Source organism: Colletotrichum higginsianum, chromosome 6, assembly GCF_001672515.1.
Source record: "Colletotrichum higginsianum IMI 349063 chromosome 6, whole genome shotgun sequence".
In the NCBI taxonomy this organism is placed as follows: domain Eukaryota; kingdom Fungi; phylum Ascomycota; class Sordariomycetes; order Glomerellales; family Glomerellaceae; genus Colletotrichum; species Colletotrichum higginsianum.
This window is the reverse complement of record NC_030959.1, coordinates 1487630-1499762: the sequence shown is the minus strand read 5'-3', so window position 1 is coordinate 1499762 and position 12133 is coordinate 1487630. Positions and strand designations below refer to the sequence as shown.

Sequence of the window (12133 nt, the reverse complement as noted above, 5' to 3'; positions counted from 1 at the left end):
GGCGATGGTGGGGGAGCTTAGCAGCTCTAGCTAGCTTGATGAAGCTGGGTTTGCCAGGGATGTGTATCGACAAGTCGCATGAAATCAAACACCGAGGCTAACAAGAGCTATTGAGCGTTTATGCTGATGTTCCAAGCCAGTCTTCGTGGTCGCGTTGGCAGATTGAGGTTGGCGACTTGCAGTTGCGACAGACAGAGGTACGTACACGGCTCAGCATCGGTGTCCTCAAAGGCTACTCAACTCATAGTGCCGTCGAGCCACATTTCCTCGACGAGTGGATACCTTCCCAAAGCTGAGGGGCGATGTCATGGATCGGCTTTATTAAGCCTCCGGATCCCGACGAGCGACGAGAGACATTCTAGTAGACCCGAATTGGATGACCGCCGGGGGGGGGGGGGGGGTGGATTTCTCTGTCTGGGCCCGAATGACCTGTCAAAGGATGCCTGGATTGGTTCTGGTCTCAGCGGTCTGCTGTAGCCGCTGAGTGTGTGAGCCTGTTGCTCAGGTCCAAAATGGGAGACACGAGGGCCCGTGTGGCCCCCTTCCGTCCTGGAAAAGGTTGGTCTTCTGCTTTGGACCCACATACATGCCTTGAATTTATGGCCACAACAGATCTTCCCGCCATCCCTTTGGGCAGGCAGGCACGACTATGGAACAATGACCAGCTTTTCCTCCTCCGCAACGACAGCGCCCTTCTTCTTCCTCCTTCATCATCAATCCAAAGTCAACACCGACTCACGAACATAATCGACAGGAACACGCGCCGGTAGGCCACTGGCGACGACTTTCTGGACTACATTAACTCTTCATTTTCCGGGACTATTGAAGGCGATATAAGGCATCTAACTTGCCTTTTTTGACTGTCGCCTCCCGGATCCTCAGCGGTCCTTCCATACCCCTTCTTTTGGTAGACAGTCTTCGCTAGCCCATTTTTTTTGCCCGGGTGGTCGACCGTCATGTTGTAAACTTCGCGACTCATCGTCAATCCAAACAAAAAGCCGCGAACCACGTTAAGGTCGCGGAGACAGCTCTTCTCCGAACGCGTCATAACTTGCGCTGGACAGAGACAAGAACTGCAGGGTATGATACACTTTCCCCCCAATCCCCAACCACATCCCCCCAGATCACCCTCTCTCCCCCCTCAGCACTGCCATCATGATCAGCGCAATCCCCCATTACCGCCAACCCGCCACCAATTCCGTCTTGGAGACGCCGACATGGCACTGTTTGTTTGAGTGAAAATCATAATAAACCCATGGCGCTCGAACTCAACCCGCACTGGACTTCTGCAGCGATAAACTTGCAAAGTCGGATCAGATCAGGGGCAGACACATACACATGACGCATGTGGAAATGTGGACAAGGACAAACGAGAAATCCTCGTGTTTAAAATGTTTTGCAAAGCAGAACGCCTTGTTCCTCAGCGCAGTTGAACGGCTGGAACCCTATGCAAAAAGGGACTCTTGAAGGAGGAGGAGGGAAAAGAGGAAGAAGCAGAAGAAAACCGAGCACTCCAGACGACACGGTTCTTCGAAAAACTGGTCGATGCTGCAGGCCATCACTGCCATCGCTGCCATCCTCATCTTCGCATCCATCAGCCCACTCAGTCTCCCGTTGGAAAACCACGACTTCTTTGGGGCACTACAGATGCTTTTGCGCGGGCTCCAGCGCTGGATTGGGTGCAGGGGCTGGTGCATCTCACTTTTTCCAGAGTGTCTTGCGCTGTTTGTGCCTTGGACCTCCACCACAGCGGACGGTCGGCAGGATGAAGCCCACTGGAAACAAGGGACCACCCAACAACTGAGGCCAACTCACCACAATCTCACCTCATCTCGCCCTCACAACTCGCTGCCGCCTTGGAGACAACCGCGCTGGGAAACAAGAGGCATGGATGATTTTCGGCCCTTAAGCTACTATCAGGAAGTCCACGGCCTTCGGCCTCGACTTTCTACTCCGACCTCAGCCGTCCATCGAGGGATACCAATGCAACCGTCAATTGAGCATCTGGGTCGAGATCAACCGTCCAAGCAACCAACCCCATGCCCATCATCTTCAACTCGAAGGGGTGGTCACCTCGGTGTCCCTTACGTGCCACAAGTCGGGCTTCCCACCAATCGAGCGAGCACATGTTGGTTTCCAAGACTGCAACTTCTTGCGTCGCCTTATGGCGCCAGATCACCATCCATGGACATACCTCCTCCGGACCAAGCGATTCACACAAGACATGTCGAATCCCCCATAACAAACACATTACCAGCACTGCTGCTCACTACTGCCATTTCAAGTCGGACTTCGAAAGCTGACCAGTCTGAACAGTTCACGACAAAAGAGACGACAACAAGACCGCCCTTTTTCATCTCCTTCCTCCCATCGACTTCGGTGCCTTGGGCGCACTCCTCACACCACCATCCTTGTTACATCTCCGCATTCGGCTTAGCCTTCCATCGTCATTTACTGCCTCATATCAAGGTAAGCTGCACGCCTTTTGACCGGCATTTAGCCGTCGGGATCCTAGTCTCCGTCCACTGTAGGTTCCTTACCCGCGGATTCTGCTTGGGAATGTACCTTGTCCGTCAGGTCTCTACATGCTCATCCTCTAACACTTCCCAAACTCACTTCCCCCCTCTTTTCTATTTTACATTCACCCCCCACCACTTCGAGGTGGTTCCCCTTAAAGACGGTGCAATCCCCCCCTGTCTGGCCCAATCAGCGTTGGCTTTTTGAGTTGTCCTCGTCTGATCAGGCCCTGACCATCACCCCCCGAAGCACGACCAAGCCAGTCCGCGTGCCAATCATACCAAGTGCACTCTCTAGGAACTCATGCTAATTGGCTCCTATTGTGCAGTGCCCAAAACCAATGATTGCATGAGGACATTTGACTTCCACATCCATCACGTGCTTCCCTCCCAGTTCAAGAGGCCGATATCATGCAGAACTGGCAGCCAAATGGCCAGGCAGGCTCTCCTCAGGGCCATAATAACATGTGGTCGAGTGGTTACACTTTTCCCGATGGAGCGAACCAGTTCGATGCATCCCAAAACTGGCAGCATCATCAACTTCCTAATCAGAATGCCTTCTCGCATCTTGGCGCCCGAGGCAATGGTGCTGAGAATAATCTCTATACCTCACCTCACCAAGCCCATGCAACTGTGGCAACCGAGCACAGCAGCATGTCTGCTCTGAACCACGGAAGCTTTCACAACGGCCACAGCCAGTTCCCGTTGGACACGCCTTATACTGATGCTGGTCAAGAGGATGCCTTGGCTGGTCTGAACGACTTTCCGCAAGACATGTACGGCGAGCCGGGCAAAGCAGACTTCAGTGCCAATATCGACAACTTGAACCATGGCCACACGCCTGACTTTACTCAACAACAATTTCAGTACAACGGCCAGGCCAATCAGCTTTTCAATGGTGGCGTTTCCCAATACACCGACGCCCAATTGATTCCCCAGCATGGTCACCAAACACCAGCACAACTACAACAGCGCTTCGACTCGGTTTCCCAGTCATTTTCGCCGGCCCCTCAAGGCTATGTTCCATCACCACAACCGCAACAACACCAGGCACAACCGGAACGAGTCTTCTCCCAGTCGCCTCACTCCTTTCAGGCCCAACAGTCCCACCAGCAGAGCAGTCAGGGCTTCTCTAACCCGACCCCGCCTCCCTTCCAGCAGAACCAAACTGCGCCCTACCAGCAGCATAAGTTCGTCCCTCAGCAGGTCTCATACCCCCAGCCGGGAGGAAGATCTGCGTTTCAGCCTGTCGCTGCGAAGCAGATGCCTGATCAAGACTCAACACCTCAGCACACACCGCAGCCTATACCTCAACAACAATCTACCCATCAAGTCAAAGCAGTCGCGTCACCGGCTCGTACTGTGCAATCACAGCAGCCACAGAAGCAGCAGCCACACTTACAGCCCATTGCGGCAGCACCTACGTCCCAACCTGGAACACCTGCCATCGATCCCGCCCTCCAACCTGAGCCCCTGAAGAAGCGTAAACGGGTTCTGAAGAAGGAGGGCGAGGCGGAACAGGTGGATTCTCCGAATTCGAAGAGAGCTGACGATGGCGAGACTTTGGCCTTGCCTTCGAGTGTTGAAGAGGAGATGGTGGCCATGGAGAAATTCAGAAAACGCAGTGCTGCATCCAAGAAACAGTTTCCCCCGATTCCAGGAGCGCCGTTTCTTGTTTCTTCAGGCACTGTCAAGTTGGCCGCGCCTAAGAGTTACGACAGGCTCGCACCACTTGTCGCTTTGCCATCGTCTAGTGGACGACGCATTCTTCCAGAACTCGGCCGTGACCTTCCTTGTGAGATTCAAGGCAGGTTCACTGACAAGTACAGACCGTCCGTGAACTTTGTCGGACAGCCAGGGGATAGAGAGACGGAGGCTAAAGCCCTCATCGAGCAGTATGGACGTGAGATGGGGGATCTTAAATCTGGCCGTCCCAAATACTCGGAATTTCCTTTCACCTTCCAGGAGCAACTGAAGGCCGACGAAGCAGCCAAGTCCAAGGCCCAGAGAAAGGCGCGAAAGGAAGAGGAGGAAGAACGAAAAAGACCAATTCGCCCTGAGACGCGGCCAACCGACCCTGTAGAAGCTGCCGTATGGGATGTACTTGGCATCGCCTATATTGATCCTTCAGCCACCAGAACGACTGCCCTCCTTGGCACTACTGTGCAGGCTCTGGGTGAATTTCTTGTGAAGCTCAGATCGGAGTTGAACCGACTGAGACAGGAGGTCGACCAGGCGAGCAAGGAGGGGAAGCCTCCGTCTGTCATGGCCGAATGGAACAGTAAGCTGGATTTGAAGAGGGAGATCTTCACCAGGGTCTGCGACGCCGCAGCTAAGCATGGTGACGAAGCTGTTTTGGAGAACCTCGGTGGTCACCAGAAGGGTGTACTGAGCCTGGTCAACATGCTGATCGGTTGCATCAAGGCAGCTGACTTCAAGGGACCCTTGCCGAAGGCCCTCCTTCGCCTCATGTCTAACATCAGCATACACAAGAAGATCGCAGACGCAGTCAATTTTGAGACTATCCGAAAACGATTTACGGATAGGGGCGACGATGAGATCAAAGAATTAGTTCGTACGATCGCATCTAGGATCAAGAAAGATGCTGAACCAATCAATGGTCTTGACGCCAAGAAGGCACCGTCGACGGCCGCAGTCAGCAAAACGCCAAAGCCTGCTGCGAAGCCCCTTGATGGCCCCTCCGCGAAGAGAGTTCGCGATGACGACAGCGATTCCCGTAATGTCAAGAAGATGGCCATCGAGTCAACAAACACCGCCTCTGGCACCAAACCGGCCGCCAAACCGGCCGCCGGTTCCCTTCAATCCAAGTTCGGCGCTACAAAGCCTCGTCCGGCGGCTTCGACTTCTCTTGCAGGCAAAATCCGAGCGCCTGCCCCTAAATCGGGCACCAGAGATACTGCCAAACCCGAACCTTCGAGATTTGAAGCGTCTGCTTCGTCTGCAATGGATGTCGACAAGAAACCAGCGACATCAGCGCCCAAGCCCGAGGCAAAAGTGCCTTTGGCAAAGGCTGCTACGACCTCGGGCATCGCTTCTTCCAGCATCGCATCCCTGCTTGACTCCATCAACACACCCAAGGCGGATGGTGGCCCCTCAGCACAAGCGAAGGACTCCAGCAAGAACGACATTTCGGAAACTCCCGAAGAGAAGGAGAAGCGGCTCCGCAAGGAAGCACGCCGGAAGCTTCGTGTCAGCTGGAAACCCGAGTCGGAGCTGGTACAGGTTCGCATCTTCCATAAAGAAGCCGCCGAAGACCAGGACAACATGACCAAAGACGCAGCGGATGATCGGTCTGAGGGAATGATGCTCAAGCAGCGCACATACAACGAGGATGATGATGAGGAGGACGACCTGCCCCAGAAGCCATGGGCCAGACCAACGTTTGCCGATTTGTCCAGTATCCCGATGGACTACCGCAACAAATCCTTCATCACTCGTGGAGGCAACCTCACTTTCCATACCGAGGAACAGAGGACCACTGAGGAACGGGAGAAGAAGGAACTGATGGTTACATACATGGACATCTCGGACATTCCGCCAACGCCCAAGTCTCCGCCACCCGAGTCCGCAACGCTTAGTTCCCAAGGCAAGACCTGCCAGCTGCCTCAAGGGGAGCCGAAATACGATGAGATCCACAAGCGGTGGAAGGAAGCACAGCAATTCGGCTGGGAAGCAGCAGGATACTATGCGCGCCAACGTCTCGATGCGCAGGATGACCCCGCTACGAAACTCAACTCGATCTTGGGCAACCTGAAGCCGATCGCGCCGGCAGTCGAGCCTGAACCATACAACATGACTCCGCCCAAGGAGAACGCGCAGCCTATCCTGCCTCATGCCACTGATATGCAGCCTGTTCCGGTCATCCCGTTCGACGACAAGGTGCACGACATTCTTATCTCGGACAAAATGAAAAACTGGCAGGATCCCAGTCCGTTCAATTTGGCTGCACAGCAGACCCATCGACGCTACGACTACCCCGACCCAGCTCTTCAGGCCGCCGCCGATGATGTAGAGGAGGCATCAGAAGCGTTGAAGGGACTGCCATACCCCGCGACTAACCCGCCCGCTTGGCTTGCCAACAATCAAGAGAGAGTGAGGGAGTGGTGGGCCGGATATCAGAAAGACTTGGCGGCAAGAACGAAAAAGGGTGCGGGTGATCAGGCGCAAGCTGGACCCAGTGTCGAGGTAGAGCCACAACAACAACAACAACAACAACAACAACAAGAACAAGAACAAGGACAACAACAGCCTGCGCCCCAGGCTCAAGAGCACAGTGACGCATGGGCAGCATACTACAAGCAACAAGAGCAACAGTACGCCCAATACATGGCCATGCTGCAGGGTAGCCAGCCTCAGCAGCAACTTCAGTCCGTTCCACCAGCCCAACCTACACCAGCAGCTCCTGCCCCGGCAGGCGACAGTCAGCTCCAGACACTCCTTGCTCAGATGGCTCAACAGCAGCCGGCGTCCCAAGGCGTTGCATATGGGCTCAACCCGCAAGATACTGGCTATCAACAGTTGATGATGCTTGCTCAGCTTCAGCAGCAGCAGCAGCAGCAGCAGCAGCAGCAGCAACAACAACAACATACCCCGCCTCCGCCGCCTCCAACTGCTTCACAGTCTCCTCCCAATCACGAACAAAACTCGTTCAAGCCTCCTCATTTGCAGCGGCAGCTGGTCGACTACAGCGATCGGGACACTCGAGACGAGTTTGAACAACTCAGCGGGCGCGATAAGGAACGCGGGCGCGAGCGTGAAGGGAAAGGCGGCAAGCAGGGTAAGAACCGCAAAGGGAACGCTCCCGGGGGCGCCACGCTCCCTCCCCATCGTCCCGTCAACCGTGCCCTCATCGGAACCAAGCCGTGCAGTTTCTGGCAGCAGGGGAAATGCGCAAGGGGTGACAAGTGCACATTCAGACACGACAACTAATCCGCAACCATTTGTGGGCTTAATGTACATATCCGACTTCATTCCTGGCTGGATCGCGAGGGGACAAAACGTGTCCCCCTTACTCATTTTTTCTCGTCGACAACCGAGCTCGATGCTCGAGGCTGAACCAAACCTCGGATGTTTTCCACGGAACGGATTGGGGTGGGGGGATGGAGTGGTTTGTAATTACAGGCGATGTGTTTCTCGGAATTTTGGCATAGCATTATCATGGAACCGGAGGTTAGCATTTGCATCAAGGAAACCATGGACTAGGGAATTGGGGTCTTGGGGATTATGCATAATGGGATAGGGGGTTTGGCAATGATTAGAGCGAGCGCTTTTTTTTTGCGTCGCTCGCCAGGTACCGAGCCTGGCTAGAATTGTACACTACCTACCTAGGTGCCCATCATCCAGGAAAGGCGATACCTCTGCCATCGGCCGCAACTTTGTTTTGCCTAGTGATTCTTTCCGTGATAAGTTCGTACCTGCTGATCAGGAGTTGACGCTCTCAGCACACGCATAGCCTTTACCCTAGCGACAACGACGGCGGCAACAGCCCGTCTATCGAGTCCATCACCGAACGCCAGCCTCGAGTCCCAGCCTCTCTTCCGTGATCTTGACAATGCCCTCCCAAGGCATCATCGCTCCGTTACCCGTGTCGCCACATGCGAGCGTCTTTTCCACCGGCTTCAGCACCTCGAACCACGGCCACTCCTCCTCGAGGACTCTGACCTGCTTCGCGGTGATGGGGTGCACGTGCATGGCCGAATTCATGGCCGTGGCCACTAGAATCTTCTTCTTCTGTCCGTCGATGAGTCCCTCGGGGTCCCACGCGCGGACGACGCTGGTCTTGAGAAGCATCAGTCAGAACGCAGCCGGTGATGAAAGGTCATGAATCTCGACTTACCAGGAGGTTGTCTGAGAAACCGTTGACGATCTTGGCGAGCGTATTCGCCGAGAGTGGTGCGATGAGCATCAGATCCGCCCCTGGACCCGGTGTTAATTGCATAATCGAAAAACAGCATACTGCTCTCTGCGCTCATTCGGGTGGACTTACACCGCCGCAGCTCGATGTGCAGGATCGACGCGCCGCGCCGCCACGGCTGCACCCACTCGTCGGCGTCGAGGTGGAGCGCCTCGACGTTGGGCAGCGCGCGGACGGCGGCGAGCGAGGGCTGCTCGAGGGTCGAGCCGTTGAGGAACTCAGACGCGGAGGCCGTGAGGATGACACGGATCGAGATGTCATGGCGGGCGAGGGCCAGGATGATGTTTTGTAACTTGATGGTCGCAACCGAGCCGCTACAGGCGATCAGGAGATGCTTCTTGCCGTCCGACCGGGAGGCCGCTACGGAGGCCGCCGGGTCGTTGGCGGGTCCGGCTTGAGACATGTCGGAAACGGTTTCTGTGGCAAGTCTTCAACTCCTGGAGAACTCTCTTCGGGGGAGCCGAGGTCAACGTAGGTGAGGTGTATGAAGGGTAATCAGAAAGTCGATATCGGAGGATTAGCTGTAATACTCATCTCTGAAAAGGCGCGGGCTCGCCCCACTTCCTATAATAGAAGCCTACTAACTCACATGTGAAGTCCAGCCAAAAAGTCGCTTTGCAAAACGGGATCCTTGGTGTTGTGCGTTACTTTGGATTTTTATACTCTGTTGGAGGGTTGCCTAGAACAGTAATGTCACATTACAGAATGTGTTAGTCGATAAGATGCTCTAGTAGGGTGATGTAAGTTAAAGATTCGGTGCACTTAGTAATCACTTTCGGAGGTGAAGGGAGTGAGTGGCTCAGCGGCCCCGCCACCGAGCCGGACCGCTCATGCCTGGAACTCCATTGAGAGGAAGGGCTCAAATGCAGCCCAACGAGTGCTCATCATCGTACCTCACCATCGTACCTCATCGAATATTGGTTTTCGTTTAAAACCCCATGGTTTACTTGGTAGGTGTCGAACAACAGTGTACTTCTGCATGGCAATCAACGCCAGAACAATGAGGGCTCTTGTCCCCTGGTGGCAGCAAAGCCCATCATAGAATGATTATCAGACCTTCAATATACAGCCCTCCCTTCATAAAAGATGCCAATATCACAGATCTCAAGCTGTGGAAGATTCGAACGACAGACGAGCTGTAGGGACGACAGCCATAAGCCAGAGTGATTAGATAACACTACTCGACAGGCAGGACTGATCTCATTGGCCAATCACAGCCGACCCACCATCGGGCGTTTTGCGGGGTCCCAAATTTTTTTGCTGGTTCCAACGGAAAGCGTTGGTCCCCCCCCCCAAAAAAGTGAAATCTTGCACGGCCGAAACACGCATATCCCAAGCCCGAAGAAAAAAAAATCATGGCGGCGGGCAGCAGCACGTCTTCCTCACTGACGTCGACAACCAACACGCTCACTTTCGCTCCCGGTATGGCCGCCCAGCTCCCCCCCGGCGGCGTCGCCGACGTGCGAGCCCTCTACGACAACTTGAGCGCCGAGAAACGTCACGCCTTTCTCCAGCCGCCGCCCGCGATCCCGTCCGCCTCGCTGCAGGTCGTCAAGGACACCTTGGACGCTTTTGCCGGCCAGATCAGCGACGAGCAGCTGCGCCTACTGAAGGAGGCGTCAAAGAAGCGCAAGCGGGCTGACGGCAGCGCACGGGTCGACGTTCTCAAGATCCGAAAGGTCCATGTCGACGGTTTCGAAACGGGCCAGGTCTGGCAGCAAGCTCGCCGCATTATCCAGAGCGCCCTGAACCACTCCAAGGAGACGCTACAGGAGCTCGAGGAGCGAAAGGAGATTGTTACAAGAAGCGTCATCGGCGAGGAGAGCCTCGTCGATTCTGACGCGGAAGATTCCGAAATTGACGACGACGACGACGAGGACGACAACGACGACGAGGACTCGAGTGACGATGACGAGCTCTCAGGCTCCGAACTGGAGGGTGTGGAGGAGGACTCCGACGAAGAACATGTTGACGGCTCTGATGTCGAGGGACTTACCGGAGATCTCGAAGAGGACGACGAAGAGGTTGAGAACGAAGATGAGGAAGAAGAGGAAGAGGACGACGAAGAAGAGTACGTCGAGGACCCCAACGGCCTCAACGATGGATTCTTCTCCATCGACGACTTCAACAAGCAGACGCAGTGGTTCGAGGAGCAGGACGCGCGAGGAGATCCCAACACGGATGCCAACAGCGACGACGAAGACATCGACTGGACCGCCGACCCGCTAGCGCCATCAAGCAAGTCAAAGTCTTCAAAACGCAAGAACGAAGATGAGATGGAGGAGGATGCTGGCTCTGACGAGGAAGATGAAGAAGAGGACGGGCCGACGTTTGGCGACATGGACCTCGACGCCCCCGAAGGCGCAAGTGATGACGAGGATATGGACGATGCTATGGAGGATGACCAAGAGTTTAACGCCAACGGTATCTACTTCAAGGACTTTTTCGCGCCGCCGGCGAAGAAGGCTTCCAAGGACGGCAAGTACAAGAAGAACAGATCCGTACGCTTCGCGCCCAAAAAGGTTACCGATGAGGATGTCGAGCGTGCTATGGAGGACGTCAAGAGGGATCTCTTCCACGACGAGTCTGACCACGGAGACGACTCGGACGACGCTCTCTCGGACGTGTCGGCCGGCGATCCGAGATCCCGTCGATCGGCTCACGAGAGGCGTCAAGCGAAGCTCGCCGAGGAGATCCGCAAGCTCGAGGCGGAGTCCGTGGCCAAGCGCCAGTGGACATTAACAGGTGAGGCCTCCGCCGTCGAGCGGCCGATGAACTCGCTGCTGGAGGAGGACCTGGCATTCGAGCACCTCGGCAAGCCGGTGCCCGTCATCACGGCCGAGGTCAGCGAGGGCATCGAGGACCTTATCAAGCGGAGGATTCTGGCGCAGGACTTTGACGAAGTGCTCCGACGTCGGCCGGACGCGGACCTGCCGGCGAACACGCGGCGCGGGCTCGTGGAGCTGGACGACTCCAAGTCGGGCAAGGGTCTTGCGGAGATCTACGAGGAGGAGCACATCAAGAACGCGGACCCCGACAACTACGTCAGCAAGTCGGACGAGAAGCTGCAGCGGGAGGAGCAGGAGGTGGAGAAGATGTGGAAGGATCTCAGTGCCAAGCTGGACTCGCTCAGCAGCTGGCACTACAAGCCCAAGGCGGCGGCGCCGTCGCTCACGGTGGTGTCGGACGCGGCGACGATCGCGATGGAGGACGCGCAGCCAACGACGGCGCAGGGGGTCAGCGGCGGTCAGAGCATGATCGCGCCGCAGGAGGTGTACAAGGCCGGCAAGGACACGGCGGAGGCGGGCGAGGTGGTGGGCAAGAGCGGGTTGCCCATGGCGCGGCAGGAGATGTCGCGCGAGGACAAGGTGCGCCGGCGTCGGCGCGAGAAGGAGCGGATCCGCAAGGCGGGCGGCACGGACAAGAAGCCGCTCAGCAAGAAGGCTCAGATGCAGAAGGACACGATGGCGGACCTCAAGAAGGGTGGCGTCAAGGTCATCAACCGCAAGGGCGAGGTCGTCGACGTGGACGGCAACAAGGCCAAGGCGGTGGCCAAGGCGACGAGCAGCAGCTTCAAGCTGTAATGGAGGAGCTGTCTGTGTGCCTGGTCTATTTTTCTGTCTGTGTCTGCCCGAGACTGTTTGTCAGTCTTTCTGTCTGCATTGGCGATGTCGAGTGGGAG

The 12133-nt window shown here is 55.9% G+C and overlaps 3 protein-coding genes across 3 annotated transcripts; 2 read left to right on the top strand and 1 right to left on the bottom strand.

The window, feature by feature from the left end:
- Positions 1-2927: 2927 nt before the first annotated feature.
- Positions 2928-7466, top strand: CH63R_08877 (C-x8-c-x5-c-x3-h type zinc finger protein; the record flags this gene model as incomplete). Its single annotated transcript, XM_018303851.1, has 1 exon — positions 2928-7466. The coding sequence occupies one exon, from the start codon at positions 2928-2930 to the stop codon at positions 7464-7466; it is 4539 nt and encodes a 1512-aa protein (XP_018155874.1).
- Positions 7467-8039: 573 nt separating this feature from the next.
- On the bottom strand, positions 8040-8854 carry CH63R_08876 (Flavoprotein; the record flags this gene model as incomplete). The annotated part of the gene is made up of 3 exons (XM_018303850.1): positions 8040-8315; positions 8374-8453; positions 8524-8854. The coding sequence occupies 3 exons, from the start codon at positions 8852-8854 to the stop codon at positions 8040-8042; spliced, it is 687 nt and encodes a 228-aa protein (XP_018155873.1).
- A 952-nt stretch (positions 8855-9806) lies between these two features.
- Positions 9807-12035, top strand: CH63R_08875 (U3 small nucleolar ribonucleoprotein Mpp10; the record flags this gene model as incomplete). Its single annotated transcript, XM_018303849.1, has 1 exon — positions 9807-12035. The coding sequence occupies one exon, from the start codon at positions 9807-9809 to the stop codon at positions 12033-12035; it is 2229 nt and encodes a 742-aa protein (XP_018155872.1).
- Between the last annotated feature and the right edge of the window lie 98 nt (positions 12036-12133).